The sequence below is a fragment of the Dermacentor silvarum genome, chromosome 9, assembly GCF_013339745.2.
Source record: "Dermacentor silvarum isolate Dsil-2018 chromosome 9, BIME_Dsil_1.4, whole genome shotgun sequence".
Lineage (NCBI taxonomy): Eukaryota > Metazoa > Arthropoda > Arachnida > Ixodida > Ixodidae > Dermacentor > Dermacentor silvarum.
The window spans coordinates 13,002,612-13,025,888 of NC_051162.1; the positions used below are offsets into that span (position 1 = coordinate 13,002,612).

Here is a 23,277-nt window from a genome sequence, read left to right on the forward strand (position 1 = left end):
CTTTCGTGCCCACCGTATAAATGCAAAGCTAGTCTTGTGATAGGTACTCGAAGCTACAGAAAGAGACCGATGCACATCTACAAACGGCACAGGGAATGAGAGGCTGCCGTATGGTGTGTCGCAAAGATGGCAGCCACGAGCCACTTTTTTGCGGTCCCCTGCAGTTGCTTTCGCTATGCAAGGCAGTTTGTCGGCTTTCCAAGTATCGTGCAGCTGCTAGATTGGCCTCATTTCGGTACTAAATCGGCACTACTGTAAAATACCGTGGAAGCGCCCACCCCACTTTCACTGACAATTGGGTTAATTTAGATATGGGCGCTTGTCCGGTCGAAGCAGTAAAAAGCAAGATGGCGGCCGACAAAAAACTTCGAGGCGGGGCTACGGTCGCTACGGAATTGAAGAAAGCATGTTTATTTTCAAATGGTAAATGATGGGGGTACACTAGCGCCTACTCATCATCACTGAACCCAGCGAACGACTCTTCCGAGTCGGTGCAGAATAGGGGGTCAATGCATTTGTCGCTGACACTCGCGCGACTTGAACAGACCACGGGCTCTCCGGTGCCTGCAAGTCGATTATGCAAGTGCCCTTCCTCGCTGCCGTTCCAACGCAACACTGATCCCACACCCCTTGAAGGATTGCGTGACCATCTCTTACACAGCAGCCCAAGCCGTCCACGCAAAGTTCAGCACGTCTTGGCACGAAGGCTTCCGGAAGTTCCCTTTAGGAGTCTTCTCTCACTTCCTCATGAATTCAGCCCATGACATGTGGAGGTAGTCCTTGAACACCTTATTCCAGTAAACGTCCGCAGGCTGCAGGATTCCTGTACACCCTCCTGAAATGTACACGATGCCGGTACTGGCGGCTTCTGCTGCGTCAACAGCGGCCTTTGTTTTGTGGATGGGGGCTGGGTCGATGACTAGTAAGCGGCGAACATCGTCCATGTTGGGACCCCAAGTGCGGTTGAACCACTGAAGGCATTTTTCGGTTGTCTTCCAGCCATTTTTAGACGAATTTAATTGTACATTTGCTGTAGAAACGAAGACAAAAGGCACAAGAATTAGGAATGACCGGGAATGGCTTTTCGCCGAGTACGCTTCAATTATTGCGCCTAGGTCACGGGTGTTGCATCATAGAGTCAGCGCTGCCACTTTCGATTACCCGATTGACCAGCATTCTGTCACGTGATACAACAAAAGAATATAATAAAACAGAAGAATATGTTACGTGGCGTTACTTACCTCGAATTCGAAGGCTTATGAATGCCCCAGTCGGAATTCTTCCTGTAGGTTCCTCGAGGACGATAAATGCCGGAAGTTTATCGCTAAAGATAAATGCCCGCTCGCGGTTTCTTTTTCTATCTATCTTGAAATGGGCCAAGTAGTGTAGCTCGCATTCTTTCCTGACGCGCAGTGCCACTCGACGACTTAGATATTCCTGGCGATGGTGCAGAAGTGCATCATGAGGCTAGCGGATTGCACGAGAAGTGTGGGAACAGCGGCTGCGTGCACGCTTTATCAAGATGTGTCTCACAAAAGACCTGCGATCACTGGGTTCTCTTTCAAGGGCTGTTCTTTGTCACTCTGCATTATCTTCACCCTCATCGGTCTTTCCCTTTCGACCGCAAGGAAGCGAATATTCCCTGTCATCCCCCCTAGTAGGGTGAATATTTCGGCCGACGCTGGCGCTTTGGAGGGGGTGGGTGCTTAACATATAATTTTCAGAATTCTGAAGTTTTGGAAATGTTAATACTGGGCGCTTGGGGGGGGGGTGTAAAACTGGGCGCTTCTGCGGTATTGTATGGTATAGTCACCGATGCCCGACAAAGCACCACTGTGGCCATGATGAAAATTCGCCACTGACTGAAGCGGTAATGTGCCGCAAGCCGTTGCGGAATGCTTGCCGCTAATGTGTTCTTAGGGGGGCCTCGGCAGTGATCCGTCCCGAGAACATGCATACGGGTTAGATTGGCGACTATTGAAGCGGTGGGAAGTTCACCACCGTGTATCCAACACAATCTGCGTGCCTTTCGGTGGCTAATCTGTCCCATCTTCACGCGTGCTTTCACACTTTCTGAAATCCGCAATGCTTTTGTCGTGGTTCACTCTGTCTGCGTCACATCGTTTCGATCGGTCCTGTCAACCTGGACAAACCTTGTTGTACCAGCAGAGGCAGCTCTGGCTGACGCGGCGCCGTTCTGCGAATTGTGGCATTTGGGCACAGTGTGTGCGATTCCCGCATCGGGCCAATGTCGGGGAGCCCACGTAGTAGGGCAGCAGGGCTTGCAGAGACAGTTTGTGCCCGGGTCAGGCGGGGGGCAGCCCATCCGCAGCACGCTCGCTGCTAATTCCCCCAAAGTCTTTCCCCCAAAGCACGCACATCACTATGGCTAGTATTCATGCCAAAAAATCAGCATATGCTTTTTTTTTTTCTTCTCTGTTTTTTTTCTTTTGTGGTTTAGCTAAACAGAAGTTGCGAACTAAGAGCCAGGCGCATATTTTTTATATTTCAGATTTTTTTTTTACTCTCGGTACTTATTCTAATAGGAAATTTTTCTCATTCATGTTTCTTGGCGGGTTTCTTTGACGTTTAACACAAGAATTCTCAGATACTCTCTTACCAATTATTTCTGTTTAAACTCCGTTCAAAACACCAGTGATAAGGCTACAATTTTATGTACCGTATTTTCCGGACTATAAGTTGCGACAGTGTTTTCAAAAATTTCTGTCGGTGCGTATTGTACAACGGTGCAGCTTAAATATGCATAAAGGCTGGTGTGACCAATATGAGTATTTTTTTTTAAAGGGGGGCGTGTTGTGAGCATTTGCGGGTTCGTCCCGAGTACGCCAAACCGCAGCGGCAATGCCAGCGATGTGCCTGGAAGGCCCCATAAAAGTTATTCAGAGGCCAAATATGGTGACCCAGCAATGCTTCCAGCCAAAATGGCTCGATTTTCTGACTGCGTCAGAGGACAAGGCCTTCGATGGCTTCAGGCAGTGGTGGTACTATTGCTACATTGCTCCAAAACTGCTACAAAAGCACCATGTCTTCTCCAGAAAGGGTTCCGGAGGGTGTATGTGTAGTTCTGGTGGTAGTCATTGTGAAAACAAAACCGCAACTTATGCTTCGTGTTCATGTGTGTATAGCAGTACCTCAGTATATCCGGTTACGAATTGGCATCCGTTATGTTTGCTGGGCCTGAGTCGGCAAATCAAACGAAGAACGCGGGCGGTTGCTTTGTTTGTTCTGTTGCTTGCTATGTGCTTTCTAGAATTCCGCTACATAACAGTACAGTACTCAAATACCTTCAGTGTCTCCACCCAAGTTTTTGCAGACAAGGTCTTCTGGCAAGTTGAGATCAACCACTTTTGTTCGGTCAAATTAGTTGATATGAAGGCTCAGATTTGCTCATTCAAACTACGCATGCCTAGAACTGGCACCATGTTTGTGGCTATACTCAACAAAACATGTGGGCTGATCCCGGAGATAGTGCAGTCTAAAAATGTGGGCCAACGTAGTAGGTAGTGCTGTCCACAAAGGAAGTAAGGTCAAGGTTAAGTAAAGGGCTGTAATGTAAGATGGTACTGAAGCAGGGCATATTTACACAGATGCAGTTAAGGCCACTCAACAGTGATAGACATCGAAGAAAGAAAGACAGTCTTCTGGGCGAGCCTCTCTTCCCTCCAAAATCACAAAAAAGGTGTGACCTGTAGTCTGGACGATATTATGTCATGGTATACATTGTGACTACTACGTCCTGAAAAAACATGTTAGAAGATGCATTCACCGAAAATAAACACATTTCTAGCGGTAAGGTAAGAGTTAAGTCGTGAAAGGGGCGTAACAGATAACACTGTCAGTTTGGACTGATAAAGTACTCTTTGAAAACTCTATTTCTGTTAATTCATGCTAATATACATGGACTATAAAAAGAGAAAATTAAGTTGAAAGTTGAATTTGAATTTTTCTCTGGAACCTCGGCACTGGTATGTCAGTGTGACATAATGGATTAGTGTTTCTTTGCAGTTTGGCTCTTGTTGTTCCGTAAAAGTTCTTCACGCTTATTTTTCAATACAATGCAGTCTTTCTTTGCCGATAAATTAACTAGGCTCGAGCTGACACCATCAAAACATATGATGGTACAGCAAGCTGGTGGGGGAACTTGAAGGCACCATCAACACCAGTCTCTTGTTTTTTGTCTTTTCTGCCTTACCAAGCCTCTTTTCACAGTAAGAGTGGCTTTTTTGGTATTGTAGAAGCATATATTTACTCATGCAGCTGAAATTATTTTATTCTCCTTATCCGTTTAAAAGTGCATGTTTGAGGTAAGAGTGTTTCTGGTGCAGGTTCAGAGGACAAGCGGCGAGACCTGGCCCATGTGCTGGACTTTGTGTCCCAGCTGAAGCACCTTGATGTGGCGGCTGAGCCAGGCTGCCTGGGCACCAGCAATGTGCGCCCCAGCTGCCTGCCATTCGACCTGTCCCCTTTTCGGAGCCTCCGCACACTCCGGGTCAGCTTCAAAAATGGCATCCCTTTACGAGGGTGCAGTTCCTCAGTGTTGTCGGCACATGGTCACAGTCAAGACCCTGGTGGCATGCACTGTCAACATAAATTAAAACATTAACAAAATCGAGAATGGCTAAAATGCATTGTTGCATTTCCATGTTTGCCTGAATTCATGACATTGGCTTAATTCAGAATCTAAAACGTACACTTTGGAGTACTGTTTGCTTAGAAACCAGCTACAAAGCATTTACACGTTGAACTTCCATCCATTTACGCAGGATTCCAGATCGGTTAATTTCTGTTTGTGCTTTGGTCCTATGAAATCCGAAATGAATGAGGTTTTACTGTATCATTATTTCGCGTTGTGTTCAGAGCCACTGCATCAACACACCACTGGCATTTAGAATTACCTGAAATAGTGGTGAGGCGTTGAGAACCACCAGTCATGGTTGTGCCAGTGGAAACCAGGCATGCCGCAAGTATTGCAAGATTGTTCCAGTGTAGTGAAGTCCCATGTCTGCCTGTTGTTGCTAAAGGAATGTGCTTGAATGTTGCAGCTACAAGGCTGTGAGGTGCGTGGACAGCTGTCGGGGCTGGACGTGTTGCGGCCACGCTTGCAAGAGTTGGTTGTCGAGAGTGCACTGTCCCCCATGGCAGACTTGTCGTGCATGCTGGTCGCCGGAGACGTCTGGCAAGCAGCAGCATGGCCTCAGGTGCTGCGGGCGCGCTTCAACCACAACAGCCTCAACACGATTGACCTCAGCGTGGTAAGTTCAAGGGGCTAACTGCTCACAAGCTCACTGAATGCCCGAAGCTACTGCCTGCCAGTTCTTGGGCACTGTAGTTCAGAATGGCCAGGCCGCTGACATCACAGGCGTCGAGACTGGATGGTGCACAGTGGCGAGCCAGCTGGCCCCCTGCTCTGCAGCAGTGGCAATTTATTCGTACCTGCCAATATTCCCAAATTTTCCATGAAGTTTACGAATTCAAGCTCCTTCTATGAATTTACGAATGTTGTGCCAAGTATGACGAAAAAATTTCTGTTCAAAAAATGTTATAAAGGTGTAGAAAGGTTCAGTGTTGCCAAGTGTACTTACAAAAAATGAAATTGCGATACCCATGCCGCCCTCCTGTGGCAGCAGAAGACATCATATGTCACTGTGGTACTGGCTCTGAACAAGTTTATTTAGACCATGGCAACACTCAAGTTGCTGAAAGAAGTCACTGTGATCTAAAAACATGTCAGTTGCAAGTGTGCTGCCGCCAGTGTCTGTGTCTTGACATTAATCATTGTTAATGAAGTATGTATGCATGTGGTCTCATTGCCAACATTTAGAAAGCATATGCTGTTTTTTGCGTTCTTCTGACAGTGCATGGTTATCCTTGAAGTATATGCAAGATTTCTGGGGTTAACTGCTGAATTGCTGTATGGCCAGTTTATACAGTTGGCCTCAGTGGTAAGAGGACTATATTGCTGTAGTGGGTAATACACCGCCGCCGCAGATGACTGTAGCAAATGGTCAGTATTTGTGGCTGCTAATCGCGTAATCGAACCGTTTATGTGAGCGCACGCATGGAAACTCAATGGTTGTGCGCCCATCAGAAAAACCAAACGAGTCAGGAACTTGCAGTAATCCTTTATCCCATCACCAACGACGTGCAATCAGTTCTCGCGGGTTTTGAGAAAACAAACGCAGGCATGACAGCATCGTTTGTATATGCCGGCATCATTTGTGTATACCAGCGTCCGCCTAGGAACAGATTTAATCGCACCCCTGTGAGCAGTAAATGAGTGAGCATCTAGCGGTGACCCTTTGGGAGATTAGAAACCAGATAGACACCAGTTTCTAGGAGTGCAACAAATGGAAGCAGCCCACGAGACAAAGCCAAAACTAACTGCCGCATGCACACACAGATGTGTTTGAAGTTGCTGAAATGCCAGCGTAAAGGAGCTGGTGGAATGAAAGCCAAGAGACTGCGGAGCAAAAAATTCCTTGTATCCACGCGGGGCAGCAGCACTTGCCGGGCAACAGAGTTGAAAAATTGGCGTGCTTTTCAAGTATACAGATGACGCTGTAAATATACAGCATTGACCATTAGGGACTTCTTCACAGTGCCGTAGGGTTAAGTCTTTGACCCTCAAAGGGTAATGAACCAAGACTGCTAGCTTCGAATGGTGTGGCATCCATTTGTTAGGCTGTGCATCTATTTTCCATTTACTGCTGGGGATTTGTGCTTAGGCCAGCCGTAATTTGTGGTTCGTGGTGCGTATCAACAAACTATGAAGAAATAAAAGAAAATAAACCTTTCTTACCGAGGCGGGATTCGAACCCGCGTACCCTCAATCCCAAGGTGAGCATCGTAAACTCTAAGCTATACAGCCACGCTTGCAGAACATGCATTTACGCGAACCATGTGATTTCGTTCAAGCGTCGTCTTCGTCCGCAGCTGGTCCGTTCGCACGCTCGTGCTCTGCGAGGTGAAGAAGAGATTTTGCATGCTATGCTCGGGAGACAGATAAAAAAAAATGAGAGCGAGAAAGAGAGAGAGACGCATTCACGGAGTGGGTCTGCTGGAACGTGCTGTCTGCATTGCAACGCGGTGTCGGTGTTGCAAGCTGGGCTATGCAACGCGCAGTGACGGCCGTAAGTCCGAGACGCGCGAAAGGAAATCATCACCATCATGAGTAATAAGGTGAAAAGTTAGCGCGCACTTCCGGAAAATGCTGGGCTACGATCGCCCAGCTTTGCTGTTTCAAGCGTTGCGCGGCCGAGTGCAAGGTTAAGCGTTCTTTTAGTTTTGTGTTCCAGTTTTTACTTTCACTTTCTTGTACAACGCAAGGAACATTATTTTCCTTGTGATTTGCTGTGCTGTGTGCTGAAGTGAAGGCCACTGCACACCTCCTAGTCTCGAGACAGCTTGGCATCGGTGCTGCTTTGCCAAGGCAGAGGGGTAATCCTGTTCTTAGGTTGATGGCTCTACCTGTTTGGCAGATAGAGACACTGGAAAAGGCTTTAGCAGTGACAGACCACGTTACAAAAAAATATTACAGTGCACAAAATACTACTTAAAAGTTCGTATTGACCATAAGGCAAATGCTTACATGTACATATTGCTTGAGGAGAGCAATTTCTTTGGCAAATAAAGGTAGTGAATGCACACTGACGCAGTCACGGTCTAATTGCAATGGTTTCAGTTATTTTTTGCAGAAGGATTGAAAAGCGGGTGGTTATTTTTATCATACACATCTCCTTGCTACAACCCAAGATGGAAGATTGAACTAATTTCAGTTTGCATGATTAATTCATACAATAAGGCGAAATAGTATTTTTTTTTTTTATTAGGGCACAGCCTTATTTGGTCGATATACCCTCTGCTGCGGTACAGTAAAATTTGTTGTCCAGCATTCAGTGGAATACCATTTGGTCAGGTAAACAAACTGTGAATATTTAACTATTGTTGTTGACTATGAAACAACCAGAGAGGTTTGGGATGTAGTAGTGTTCGTACGCAGTGACAGCCTGTGTGTTGCTTGACTGCAGCGCCTGCTGACATCAGTGGAGCACCTGGAGCTGGTGGGCAATGAGCTGTCGCAGGTGGAGAACCTGGAGTGCCTGTCACGTTTGTCGACACTCAACATGGCCGAGAACAGCCTGCGGCAGTTACCCCCGCTGCACACCCGCTTGGGAAACGTGCGGCAACTCATCCTGGCAGGAAACCAGATAGACTCTCTGGCCGGTCAGTCCTGTTCTTTCGATGAATCTGGCCATCAATATGTTGCAAACTATTCAACTGGGCTAGTTGCTGATCCATGATCACCAGCTAGCCCAGTCATCATTATGTATCGTTTTTCAGCAGAGTTTACCGTTCTTGTGAAACTTATGTCTGTTGCAATGCCATTGCCAAGCCTGGCATCAGTCTAGGTGCCTTTTGTAGGTGCTTGTTGGTTCAGGACAAGTCTATCAAATGTCACAACTACCAGGTTTCTAATAGTTAAACCTTGATATAATGAAGTGGGTGGTACATCCGTGATACGTCGGTGTCACATCAGTGGCACATTACATCGATGGCGCGACGCAAAGCCACCCACGCTTCTGCGTCCACTTCACTCCCGCGGTTGATAGTGTAGGGGTGAGCGAATACTTCATCTGCCTTCCACTTCAACGCATCTCCGAAACGCGAGATTATGCTACCTCCAGCACTAAGCATGTGGTACTGCAGCGCTTGATGCCACGCTATCTCAGCTCACCCAGTCATCGCACACGTAGCAGATTACCTCTAAAACAGGGTGCACAAGCTGTGTAGTGCTCAATCACCATGGAAGCTATGTGCCAAAAAAAAGAAAAGGGAGATGCGCAACAAAGGGAGATGCGCGAAAAGGGAGATGCCCCCCCCCGCAAGCTCGTTTCCCTCCCTTCTTTCCCCTTGCTTACACAGGAACACAGTACTCATGCAGCCATCATCCTTCTCAGCTCGCCCGTGCATACTTTCTCTCTCACCTAAGCATACAGCGCACGGGGCACAATAGGAGCTTAACGCTCTTGGACTTGGCGCTGCTCCATGACTAGAAAGTCCCATGTGACTGGAGACTGCTGACATTCCCAGTCACATGCGACTTTCTAGTGCACCGTATAAATCCAAAGCTAGTCTCATGACGGGTTGCTTGACACTACCTAAAGAGACCGATGTGTGTCTACAAACGGCATTGAGAACGAAGGGCTGCCGTGCGGTATGTCACAAAGATGGCGGCCGTGAACAATTTTGTTGCTATGATGTACGCTCACTTTCGTTTGCGGGACATTTTGTTGGCTTTCTCAATGTTGTGTGGTTGCTATAAATAGATCTGTATAAATTCGGCCCATAACCGTAACTTTGGTCGCCGATGGTCGATAAAGCAGCACCAATTAGGCCTAATGTTTTAGTGTGGTCATTGCAAAAAACACCACATATCCACGGGGTGAATGATTATGAGTGGGCGAAGCTCCGGAGGGAATCATCGGTAAACCGTGAATCTTCCGTGTAATTCGCCCAGTCTCGCCGCACTAAATCGAACGATTGACTTCCACCAATGACACGCGCCATATGTGACGTCATTCCTATTTTATAACAGCGCCCTTCATTATAATTGCACCATCTCCCGCTTAAGGGGACGCTAGCACAAACGCGTTAGAAACGTGCAGTACTCTCTAGTAAGGGGGAGAGGCCACAGCGTCTTACGCACAGGCGCGGATCCAGGGGGGATGTCCGGATGTCCTGACCCCCCCCCTCAGATTTCTGCATCGCCCCTCACTGACAGGGCAATGGGCTTGTCGCTAAAAAATACGGCCACCAGCATTCTTCAAAGGTATTTTTCGCAATTTCCAATGGTAGTAGTCATGTAGAAGTAAAGCTAGCTCGCTCACAAGCATAGCTGTTTTCCGTAGGGGTGTTGTGTCGCTAAGTTGCCTTAGTTAATTTTTCTTATGCATCTTGGACCTCCTGGCGCCAGCCGTGTTTTACTCGTCCCGTCCGCGGCGTCGCGCGAACGAGAGGACGTCCCTTTTGTGAAGTACGCCGATGTCCGCGCGAGCGCCTTCGCGCCTGATTAACTTAGTTCCCCCTTGGGAGTTTATATTTAAGTTTTATGTTGCCCTAGCAAAAATTCTAATACAAAAACTAATAGCCTATTAGGTTATTGACACTAATACAGTCTATTAGTGTATTAGTCTAATAGACATTGGTGTATTAGTCTAATAGGCCTATTAGTCTAGTAGGTCTATTAGTGTATTAGTCTAGTAGGTCTATTAGTGTATTAGTCTAGTAGGCCTATTAGTGTTAGTCTAATAAGTCTATTGCTGTGAAAGAAAATGTTGCAATACACCAGATAACGAAAAACAGGTAAAATTTCTAGAAGCATTTATTAGCACAGCATATCTTTTTCCAGATTCCTCTTTCGAGATCTTCGTCAGGTCAGCAATCTTGATTGAGAGAGCTTTTCGTTGACTTCGACCAGAGGACGTCCTTTTGATGAAGTGTTTAAAAAAACCTGGGTACAAAAATACACACATATAGAAACAGTTGAAAGCAGGGGTGCTAGTTCTACCACGAAACGTTTAAGCTAGCAATATTTGCTTCCAAATTAGAATAAATGCGGCTCGGCAATATTTTAGGACAGTTGATATATGCTAGCTCAAAATATTTATAACAAACAATGACGTTACCTGACGTGACAGGACAATTACAAAGCACACAAAATCAACATAAGATGTATGTTCCAACGAAACTGTAGACAGATATAAGGAACTCTAGACAGAAATCTTGCACAGCGCTGTCGGAAACAGGCATGTTATTGCTGCAACGCACACAGCTATCGGCCCGACAGCACTGTACTTACGTCCACCGTCAGGATTTTAAAAAAAAGAAGAAAACGCTTCATACTGTACTACAGAGGCATAAAGAAGAAGTATAATTACCTCGAAATGGCAAATCGGCGCCGGGGAAAACGCTGCACATCGATGCACGCTGATAGATCCACAAAGCCGCGAAGGACAGGGGTAAAACAGTTGCCTTGCGTTGTTTTGAAGTATTAACAGCATCCATAGATAAAACTATCCAAATATATTACTGCACGACTGAGATTGCGCAGGCGCTAACACCACGGGTTCCTTAAAAACACATCGTTCATTCACTAACACGCACGCCTCGCGTGACGCCTCGCCTTGACATGGCGGCCGCCATTGCAAACGTGCTGTGCGCAACTACGCCTGACTACGGTCGCAGTTTTATATCCTTCCCAACCGCCGTGTTCCCTTCTCGGCGATACTGCTCTTTGATGTCAATAAATATTACGGCCTTTTATATGCGGTATCCAGTCAGTAATTTAGGTTAAAAGTTTTTACATGTACTTTTTGCGCACTTCAACAGAAAATACGACACTAACGAAACTTCAGCCGCAAACAAATATGGTTGCTGCTATTGCCATGAGTGTTCTGTGTTCGTAAACCGTCGTTCGTAAGCTGACCGGGCAGCGCGATTCTGCCTTGCAGATTACAGCTGGTAATTGGTTTTTTCTTTTTTTTTTTCATGGGGAAGTATTCGCTGTGCTGTAAACACTAGCTGTTTCCTCAACGACTCATCGCGACGAGGTTCAGTGAAGCAAAATTGGCAAGACCATGTTGGCGCACGTCGCTTTTGTGTATGTCGCCGAGAGATGTGGCCAGTTTCACTAGCTTAGTGCGCTGAAACTAATGCAAACGTGCGAACGCAGTCTGCTGCACATTTATACAGCAGGCCTGATTTTTAATTATTCAGTGATTAAATAGAAACACCTCTCCATGCAAGCAAGGGGTCCGCTAGTCTATTTTTTTCATCAACTTTCACCAGCAAACACGAGCTGTGGAATCCAGCAATACATGTTGTATCAGACCAGCAACAATCTGCATAAGACTAATAGGACCTATTAGTCTAACAGAGATACTAGTAGACACGCAACACTGTTTGCATAAGACTAATACAGGGCCTATTGGTCTTATAGGTAAATCAGTACGACTAATAGAAATTTCTATTGGTCTAATACAAAACTGATACAACTAATACAAAACTGTATTAGACCAATACAAACTTCTAATAAATTTCTATTAGTCTAATACAAAACTAATACAACTAATACAAAACTGTATTAGACTAATACAAAACTGTATTAGACTAATACAAACTTCTATTGGAATTTTTGCTAGGGTGTCTCCTGTCAGAGTGCCCCAGTGCCATCTGTTGCCTCTTACCGTTACCTGAAAAAGCCAGGGGTGTAGCGTAGCGCGTTCACGCCAGATAAAAAGCTAACCAATTGGAGAGGCGTCGGTAGCAGCAGCGTGAATACAGACAGCGCGAACGCAGACAGCGAACACAGACAGCGAGAGCGGGACCATGCAAAAGCGGAGAATGCGTCGAAGACCAGAGTCCGAGGAAAAACGTCGTCTGCAGTCGCGCACGGCGGAGAAACTTCAGGAGGAATGTCTTGCCGCGCCTCCGCTCGGGAGCAACATGCAACACATCAGCCCGCGCTTTCCTTTGAGCACACTACAAAACCATCCAAGCAGAGGCGCGCAGGGCCGCACCAAGCTGAGACCACGCCGTCTTTTTTTGCGTCTTATGTTGTCTCCTGTCAGAGTGTCCCAGTGTGCAGTCTAATGTTGATCAACTTAAACAGTAAATAGATCAACCTAATATGTGCCCCTGTCCTCCGTAGTTCGCCTATCTGCCCTTCAATGCAGCGTAGCGATTGCCCGGAATTTTGCGCTACAATGTCACAGAAGAAGATATCGACATTTTTTTCTCCTGTGTCCAAGTGTTTGTTTGAAGACACTGGAGCCAGCAAAGGTAAATATGCATCCCCCCCCAAAAAGAAACCCGTATAACTACGCTCTTTGTTTTACGGGTTTTCTTTTGCTTAATTCTTTTTGTACCGCACCCATAGAGCATCTTTAGCCGCGCTATCGATGGTTTGAAACGCCGCTTTCGAGACCTACCACGCCGCTCCTAGATACACTGCGCTATCGGACGTGAATTAGAACGAGAACTATTGACCCTTTTCGCGGAGAAATTTGTTCTAGAGCAGGTGCTCTCAAGTACAGTCATCCCACGGAACCCTGCTAAGCTCCATAAAGTGCCAAGGAACCCCCCTCCCCGAATTAACCGAATGTCGAGTTATCGAGGGTATCAAGAAAACAATAAACAAATACTTCACTACGTCATCACGCTTCTATTTACTCAATGAATCGTCAAATCTTGTTTCTATTTAGCACAAGACCAGTGCGGAAGCTGAAATTCTCTTCATCTCATGACTGATTAGCGCTAGCAGCGGCGAAGGCCTCGCGACATCCTTCGCGGCGCGCGTTTTCATCTGAGACGCCCTTTGCACACCAACGGGCGCACATCTCGATTATTTTTTCGCCACTCAGCTGCTCGCCGACAAATTGTCCGTCCATCGCGATGTAGCTGGTGCTTTTTATCTTCGACAGCTTTGCACTGAATCAAAGCGAAACTACTGCTTGCCGCAACCGCTGCGAACGAAACTGCAGCCGCTATCGACGATCATGGACGGCGACTTTACGGTTCAGAAGGCAGGCGGCTGACGCACGCACAAAGTCAAAACGAAACTACCGTTCGCTGCAAAAAGCGCGGACGAAACTGCGGCCGGTCGCTATCGACGCTGCCATGGGAGGCGACTGCGCAGTTGTGAAGGCACGCAGCCGACGCGCGCATCGAGTGAAAACGAAACTACTATTTGCCGCAACCGCGGCGGACGAAACTGCGGTGGTTATCGACGCGATTAGAGATAGCGACTACGCACTTACGGAGGCACGCGGCTAGCCGCCAACGCGGTGTTGCGCGCGGCGATAAACGCAAGAATAAAGGCTTTAAAGGTTGCTGTCAGTCACGTGCCGCTTACGATCGCCGCTGAGGACCACGGCGATGCGGACTACGCCGATTCGTTTCGGTTGGACGCTACGCCGTTCTTGCTCTTCTGCGGCGCGCATTTGCGGCGCTCCGCGCATTTTTTTTTTTTCCCTCTAACGTATACGTCAGTGCGCACACTATCGGCACCGACCCTATCTACAAATAGGAGAAACGAGCATGGTGGTAGGCTACGGCCTCCGAGATTCAAGTGGGAAAGCTTAGGCGCGCTGCCCGTTCTCAGAGGTTGGATGGCTAAAAGCTGCTTGCGTATTTATTGCGCAGTTCGCGCGTTGCTGTTACGCGCTGTGATGTGCTTTTTGACACTCGGGCATGGGTAATGGAGGTTCTTTCGATCAAGCGCAGCTCGTGTTCGCCGTTTAAGACACTTGTCGAGAGCGGGACCAGGGAAAATTTATCAGTGGCTCGCGGAACCTCGAGCAGGGGTCTGTGGAACCCGTAGGTTCCGCGGAACCCACTTTGAGAACCCATGTTCTAGAGAAACGAGACGGCGCTTTAGGCGTACGTCGCATCAGCGACTGCGCACGAATACGAAACCATTACCGCTTCTACCTTGTTTCTGTGCGATGAGCTGTCGGAAATGTAACTGAGTTTTCGCTAACGCACTGTGCTCCATCAGGCTGGATTGAATCGTGGAATGAAGACGTATGTAGTAGTTGACTGCAAAAACAGTTACTGGCATATTAAGGAATGTAATGAATATGTGTGGCCAAGCTCGCGGACCGCAGCTGGGACTGTCCGTACCGTGTTTCGGGCACTTCGAGATGTACGGCTTTCGAGGATACAGAAACTTCAGCCACGGTACGTCCTCAAGAGTGAGTACCACTCTTTAAACAATGATAAAGGGAGTACATAGCTCCGCTTCCTGTCATAGTAGGGTTCGCGCAGAATACCTACACACATCCACCTCAACTGCGCCGGAAACTTACGCCCACTCTTTCGCGAACGTGTCAAGAATAAGTGAATAGGTGCACACTTGAATGTATTCGCACTGTGCGCTGAATATATGCGTCGAGTTGAAGGGCAACTGTGGCGCTGTAGATCAGGAGGCTAATTTCAGCGTCCTGGAAACGTCCTGGAAATAGCGGCAGCACGCTCGCAGCGCGTTTGCGCGCCTTCTATGTGTTGCCGCGTGGGTTCAGTGCTTCATTCCACATCGCTATCGGTCCAACTAGGATAAGAATGCGTTCACAATACATTCTTAGAAATTTCAGAGCATCCCCCCATAAGTTTTTATGACATACATCGCGTTAATAAATCTTATATGCCAGATAAGTGCATTCAAACTGCTTTTTGTTTATGTATTACATAAAATATTGAGTGCAGTAGTTCCTTCAGAAAAAAAATCAAGCTTAACCTACAAAAAACAGCGATTTTCCCCATGGTAGAGAAAAGGTAAAGGTAAGCCCACCCCAATGTATATATAAAAAAATCAAAGACAAGTTCCCGTTGTACATTTTGAATTTTACTTGTCTTCTGTCGTAGTAATGGGGAGGCCTCTGTGTCGTGTACTAAACAGCTTCACTGGTCATCTACCTTTAAAGAGTGGAATGGCTCAATTTTTAGCGCACTTCAATGCGGATAACTTTTTGGGAAAATGTAAGCATATTTTCAACTTGTCGCCTCTGCCTTTTGCCTATGCTTTGTTTTCAAACATAATGTTGTCTACACAACGTATCCTATTCCCTAATAAAAAAGAAAAAAAAAGAAAGGAAAGGAAAATGAAAAGGAAAAAGGCATCTTGTAAATGATACGTTCTACTTTCCACAAAAAGATATTGTTTGTTCACATACCACAAGGCATATAGTTTTAAAAAGCAAGGCGTAGGTACACTCGTATCAACTGCATTCTTTCTGTTTATTTACGTACCGTATTTATTCGAATCTAGGCCGATAGTTTTTTTCAAATAATCACATACGAAACTCTAGGGTCGACTTAGATTCGAGGATTTTAAAAAACGCGCCAGTTTTAACTGAAACTGATAAATATGGTGCATAGTTAGCGCCATCTAGAAAAGTCAGTATCGCAGCCGCTACTAGCCGCACCAGTAGCCAGCTGAAGTACACGAGCGACGTCGCCATTTTGACCTGCGTCGTATCGGTAGTATCGGTATGGTGCAGCATCGGCGCGTGGTGTGGCGTTATCGTAATGGCACCAAATGGGCGATGCCACTATAGTGCCGCTTTCTAAACGAATACTGTATTTACTCGAATCTAATGCACGCTTTCAACACGACCCTAAATCTGCGTCGGCATTTCAAAATGGCCGCCTCGCACGCGCGTCGTGCCTAGCTACCGTAGCATGTGGAAGCTTCCTCCGTGTGCTGCAGTACACGTGCTTAGGCAATAGTCTACCGCCTGTCTTCACGTTCTCAGCGTCTGCTCTATCTATCAGCATGAAGTACCGAGTTCATCATGATGCCGCATTTAAAAAGAAAGTGATCATCTGTGCGGAGACGGACGGAAATCGGGCCGCATCATGGGCGTTCGGAGAATCCGAAACTTGCGAGCGAGACTGGCGCAAACAGAAGGAGAGGATTTTCGCCAGCAAAGCAATAGGCTCCGTACAGTCAACAGGCGGCGCTGCTGCGCAACAGTGGTGGCGCGATGCTCAGCGTCGCATGTGGCGGGCGGCGCGAAACTGGGAAGGGGGGAAGACAGTGAGATTTCGGAACTACGTATACACGCCTCGGAAAGCCGCACGTATATCCGCGATCCTCCTCCTTTTTTTGTGCGTGTGTGTACGTGAAAGTACAAGCGTGGCCCTCTGTGATGGCACAAATAGTTTTTGCGGGGTTCAGGCCTTTTAAAGGAATAGACGATTACTTTCACGGTGCAGCGTTAACCAGCGGAGACAAGCTCTACGCTGCTTCGCATGTTGCTTGTGTGAAAGAAGTGGACGGCGTGGACGTTCACGCGAAGTGCCGTTCGCAACAGGGAAAGCAAGTATACGACGTCATCCTTCACATGAGTAAAGCTTACTGTTATACTAAAATTGAAGTCGCTAAACTGGCACCCTGAAAACGTTGTAGTTGACCGATTTTCAATCGACGCCTCACTGTTGGCAATGCATGCCTCATTTCGCTCCGGCGCGTTGTACGCCGCGGCCTATCATTTGATGCCCCTGTCACACTGTTACTTTAGATTGTCATACAGCTCGATCTGGACCGCGTGCAGCTACACGCTCACTCGTAGGCTGTCGTCAGCACAGTCATGTCGAGTGAGCTAAACGATTCGGATTGTTGGATCGTGTGGCAGTGACCATGCTATCCTCGTTGACTCGTTTGGGACCCAGTCGGAGCCACCTGCTGCGCTGGTAAACGAGATTTATTAACTAGGCGATCTTAATTTACATGACGCGAATGTTCGTTTTTCATCATGTACAATGATCGAGACTCATTAGGCCCCTTTCACAAGATACGATTTCGCTTGCGAATTCCTTTCCTTGCATATGCGCTTTGCTTTTACAATGATACACCGCAAATGTATATCACAAGAAAAATCGCACCATGTGAAACCGCGCCTCTCAAGCGCCAGCGGCCGAAACGAGTATCGTCGAATTCGTGCTCGCCAGCACAAAATAGGCTTCCTTGGCATAAAATATTGCTCATCGCACATGCCAGTGCTATGCTGATCATACCGAATGCTAAGACAACGACAAGCAGTCGTCAAATCAGCAAAGTCGTGACAAATTTCTTTTAAATGTTCAGCAGCTGGCCATGGCCGCTCGCTTCGCACAACGAGCTGTTACGGTGGCTAGAGCTGTGAAACGCGCATGTGTAGCACGCTTTACAGAACAAAACCTTCTCACAAATATAAAAAAAAGCTGACTTAATTTACTCTCATCTAAGCTGTGATCCATTTCTTTCGCCGTTCGATCTCATAAGACTTGCCAGGAAACCTGTACAACTTTATCCCGGGCTGGCCTTCGTGGTTGTGACAGCCCTTTACGCAGCAGTATCGCCGGTTCCACTTGCCTTTTTTTTTTTTTTTCACCTCCGACGCTTGCCGATGAAGCGCATGCCATTGCACTGTCGCAAGACGTATAAAAAAAAATAAGGAGGCTGGTGAACAAAGCAAAACGGCTTCAACCGTGGCCGAGACGAAATGTAGCGCGCGGGAAAGAATACTCATCGAGCCGGCCGAGCTGCGGCGCCCACTTCCCAACACTGTTGCGTCGCTGCGCCAGATGGCGCTAGAGCAGCCGCAAACTCGACTGTACGGAGCCTATGCGGAACGGTTTCAGTGGACCGAAGCAGGACGTAATCTGCGACGATCCACTCCGGCGATACGATCAGGCTTGGCCCTATCTTGAAATCAATCTGTGACTGGTAAAGTCCGCCGCGCGCCGTGTTTTCGCCGCGTTGAAGCGAGAGGCATGCTAGCACGAATGCGCGCTTCGTCTCCAGCGTTTTGACAGTTCGTTCCTGCGGTCAACGAGCGAGGTGTGTTCATGTTTGCTTGAGCGCGCGTGACACCGTGCTTGTTAATAGCGGTCTACTAATTTTCTACCGCATTCGATGCATCGCCTTTCGGGCGAAACTGCGACTGTTTTTATTCATCGCAACATCAGTGCATCGGGAGGAAATCTATTTTTCCAAATTTTTCCTCACGGAAAACGGGTGCGCGTTACAATCGAGGAAGCGTGAGAATCGAGTAAATACGGTAGTTGTGCTAGCCGTAGAGGCATCGTCAAACGTTCAAACCGGGCGGAACTTTGGCATCGGTCTGTCGTTGGAGGGGGCCACGGGAGATGGTTTTTTGCGTGCGCCGCAACGTGCGCTCCTTCCAAAAATGCAGCATCTCTAATGCGCTGGATGGTACTGAATATAGCGCACTGTTTGAAGATGTCAGCAGTAAGGAAGATAGCGACGAGGCTAGCAGCGATGGTGACATAGAATGAGCTCGGCATGTTCAAATTTAATAAATGCTGTTTCATTTTGCGAATGCTGTCCTCGCTTTTTTGTTCGGCCTACATTCGAGGTAAGTTTTTTTTTTCGGACTTCGAACTTTTGGGGGGTCGGCTTAGAATCGGAGTCGGCCTAGATTCGAGTAAATACGGTAGCTGTCGCTCAGGTGAAAATGTCTTTATGTCCATTCAACACTGCTGCAGTGAATACTTTCCGAGGCCCATCCAGTGCCTCCCAATCATTTCGCGGACAAGGCACAGCGGTGCGCCCATCTGCTGCGAATGGAGAGCTACCCCCACAGCTATGCATACGGGACCTCGGTTACATTGTCGATGGTTCACTCAGCTTAAAGGTGATGTGGGACGACGAGAAGATACAATTCCTAAGGGACCCATTTGTACCGTCGACGGGTATGCAGCTGCTGACCCAAACTGTTAAAAAAGGCGATAAAGGTCATCAGAAGAGGCTTACCTTCCAGAGAAGCTGGTTAGAGAGGCACCGTTGGCTCGTCTACAGCAAGCACTTAAATGGCGGATTGTGCAAGTTCTGCATCTTGTTCCCTCCAAAGACGGAGCGCTCGTCCTACAGCTCTAACATATTTGTAAGGACACCTATGACAAACCTGGTCAAGGCATGTGGAAAAGAAGGATCCCTTCACTCCCATGAGTCGAGTGTGGGTCATAGGGATGCAATTCTACAGGCAAGCACCTTCACCGCAGCAGTGGAGAATCCTATGAAAACGGTTCCTGCTGTACTGTCTAAGCAAAGCCAGGAGTTGTACGAGAAAAACTTGCGCATTCTTAAGAGCATTATTGAAGTTGTTCTACTCTGTGCCAAACAGTCCATCAGTCTCCGAGGTCATCGAGATGACTCCGCAAGTGATTCAACAAACAGAGGAAATTTATTGGCAATTTTGAACCTGCTTGCAAGTCATGATCCTCTATTGAAACAGCATCTGCAAGACGCACCACGCAACGCGACAATGACCTCTAAAACTACTCAAAATGAAGTCATTAGGATCACTAAGGACTTAATTCAAGAAAAAATTGCATTGCAGATTCGAGGCGGTCAATGGGTGTTTTCTATCATGGCGGATGAGGTCACAGAACCTTATTAAAATCGTGAGTTTCTTGCTGTGTGTTTATGATTTGTTGATTCCGCACAGGAAATTCAGGAGGTTCTTTTTGATGTTGCCGAACTTCAGCGAACGACTGGAGAGTCAATTGCCCACGCAATATTGAACTCGTTGTCCAAACAGCAGCTGGATGTCAAGTCGGTTAGAGGGCAGTCATACGATGGCGCTTCGTCAATGTCATCAACGCGGGTCGGTACTCGGGCGCATCCGAGAATTATCTCCTTTGGCCCTTTACGTACACTGCCACTCTCATCGTCTCAACTTGTCGGTGGCTGCTGCTTGCAAGCTCCCTAGCATCAGAGCTGTTCTTGACACTGGAAATGAGGTGTTTGTCTTTTTTGACGCCTCACCGAAACGAACAGCTTTCTTGGAGTTCGTTATTTCACAGTCAGGTAGCGAAATAACAAGCAGGAGGCTGAAGGGCCTCTGCAAGACCAGATGGATTGAACGGCATACTGCACTGGAAAATTTCCAGTTGCTATACGTGTCAATTATGGACTGCCTTGGCGCAGTGGCAACGCCAGAAGCATACGGCATTGACAAAAGTGTTTGGCAGTTCGACGCAAGTTCCGTCACAAAAGCTTCAGGTTTGTCTAGCAGGTTACGAGCGTCCGACATGATTGTGCCCTTCATAATACTCAGGAACGTTTTGGAATTTGTCCGCCCCATAGCTGCGAAGCTTCAAAAACGAGACAGGGACATTGTTGAAGCCTACAACATGATAGACAAGACCATCGACCGTATGAAACACGTGCGCGAGCAAATCGAGTCCGAGTACGACGACTGGTTTCAGACTGCGGAAGAGCTTGCTTTGTCTGTGGACACAGTTATCATGAAGCCTCGGTTTCTAGGGTTTAAGCGCAACCGGGCGAATGCTCCAGCGGCAGACGCGCGCGAGTACTACCGCCTTAATGTTGCTGTCCCTTTTCTAGACCATGTTATTCAAGAAATGAACAGTCGTTTCCCAAAGAGCGATCGAGTTGATCTTGCCATGCTCCAGCTTTTACCGCCTGCTGTTACCTCAGTTGACCTGGAAAAACTGAGAAATTATTTGTTGTTCTGGGAAATAGACCTCCTGGCTCCATGTTCTCTCAAGATGGAGCTGAGAGAGTGGCGCAACTTTTGGTCCCGAGAGGGCGGCGCAGTGGAACACAACATATCTAACTTGATTAAGTCCACTGACGAAGACGTGTTTCCCAACATAAAGTCATTTTTACGAATTGGAGGAACCTTACCATGCACAAGTGTCGAGGCAGAGAGGAGTTTTTCTGCTTTGCGCAGGACGATGACATACACAAGATCAACGATGACCGATGAGCAGCTGGCAGGACTCCTTTTGATTAGTGTGCATCGAGCGATGAACATTAAGGGAGATGAAGTGTCAGAAAGGTTCATTTTGAAAAACCGGCGCAAAATGTTCCTTAACTGTTTGCTTTACGATGAAAACTGAAAGGTTGCCCGGTTTTACAGCAAAGCTGTTTCTGAAGCGTTCCATGGATTTTTCAACTCCGTAAGCAAGAACTCAGCTCCCTCTCTTTGTCGTCGTTCCAACCGCTTGCGTGTCTAGTTTCCTGCTGCTCTCTCGGGGTGGCGGCACCGTCGTGCGTTTTGTTCTCCGTAAGCAAGAAATGTGTGTGTGCTCGATTGTGTACCGCCGATCAAGACCACGGATCAAGAATGAATGTGTGTGTGCGCGCGTTTGTGTCTGCCTTTAGTCGCGATTACCGCCGCCACTCAAGACAAAAAAATGTGTTCGTACCTTTGATAAAAATTATGTGTCACCTCTGTGTCGTGTGCTAAACAGCTTCTCTGGTCATCCACCTTCACAGAGTGGAATGGCTCATGATTTTCTTGCTTCACGCGAGTTCTAGCCAGTTTTACACAAAAAGCTTCATACCATGTTGTTACGCAATTTGTATCGTGCGTTTCAACAAAAATGAAGAAATACCCAACCGCTACTTCAAATATCTTTGTAAAATAAATATAGAGGAAGCGAGGTCCACTCATCACATCTCGCTGTTGCCCTGCGTGGATTGTCAGGGAACTCGGGGATTGTCATGGAGCAAACAGTGCATAAATGCAGCAGTAATTTTTTTGTTATACGTTGGTTTATTCCCGTGTTTATTTTATTCTCAGTGTAAACGGTATTAAAATAATAAACTGTTAAGCTATGCACTGTTTATTTTTAAGAGTTGAGCGTTGTGTCAGACTTATTAAAAGGAGTGAGTAACTCTCCCCGCGCTCTTTTCACAACTCGTCTGTTCTTCGGGTGGAGTATGCAGCTTTCAGTTTCACAGTTCACAAGGTGGTTCCGCGACCAACCTGCTTAACGAAGTTCTTTCGCTGAAGTGTTTATATATAAGTAATAACAACTAAACTAAGAACTACGCATAGGCAACTTTATTACCTAAAACGCTCAATGTGATCAATTACACATTGACAATATCCAGTACAAGCACAGTAACGTTCGTGCGCTACAAGTTTTGCATTATACGAGCTCGTAACTTCGGGCTGTTTTATTGTCGTACATTAAGCATAGGAGGCTCAAACCCGGCGGATCTGCTTGTCTGAGTGGGCGTTCTCGCATAGCAGGCGAAGCCGCGGCTGCGCAGTGGGGGAGCGTAAGGTCAGCGGCCAACGCCAGCGCGTGAATGGCGTCGCGAGGTAAATGAAATTTAAACGGGAGCAGATGCGCGCCTTGTGTAAAAGGATGACGTCGTGTGGGAAACAAAACATGAAGAAAAAGACGCTGGCTCGCGCTCTCGGCTAACACGCCACATCGTTCTTCTTGTAGGTGGCGTCGTGAGTCTTCATACGCGGTGAATCGCATATCGTCAACAACCAGCGTAGTGGTTGGCACGTTGGAGCGGAAGTGTTAGCCCTCCAAAGCTAACGAAGGTGTCTCAGCCGAACACAAAGAACCTTGTTAGGAACTCAAGGTGTCCCAACAGAACTCCAATGACGAACCTGTGCTTACACACCTATAACAAATCTGCAAGAGATCATCCCAAATTTTATTATCAGAAACAATAGAGACCTAAATATATTATCACATGGCTGTGTTGGGCAACGTCCTTTTCCTATAAGTTCGGTGAAACCGATACATGGCTTCGTTACAGGTGTTGCACTAGCCGTATAAGATGCGCGCTAATCTTGAGCAGAAACGGTGAATTTTAGTAAATAAGATAAGCTACTATCATCATCATCATCATCATGGACAGAAGCTGACCCCCCTCCCCCTCAGCAAAAACCTGGATCCGCCCCTGCTTACGCA

General features: G+C 47.2%; 1 protein-coding gene across 1 annotated transcript in view; it reads left to right on the plus strand.

The window, feature by feature from the left end:
- The window catches only part of LOC119465141 (nischarin-like), a 72,063-nt gene that overhangs the window by 14,490 nt on the left and 34,296 nt on the right, over window positions 1-23,277 (plus strand). Inside the window, 3 exon segments of the mRNA XM_037725940.2 lie at window positions 4,347-4,510; window positions 5,064-5,273; window positions 8,049-8,244. Of these exon segments, the coding sequence (XP_037581868.1) occupies window positions 4,347-4,510; window positions 5,064-5,273; window positions 8,049-8,244 (570 nt within the window).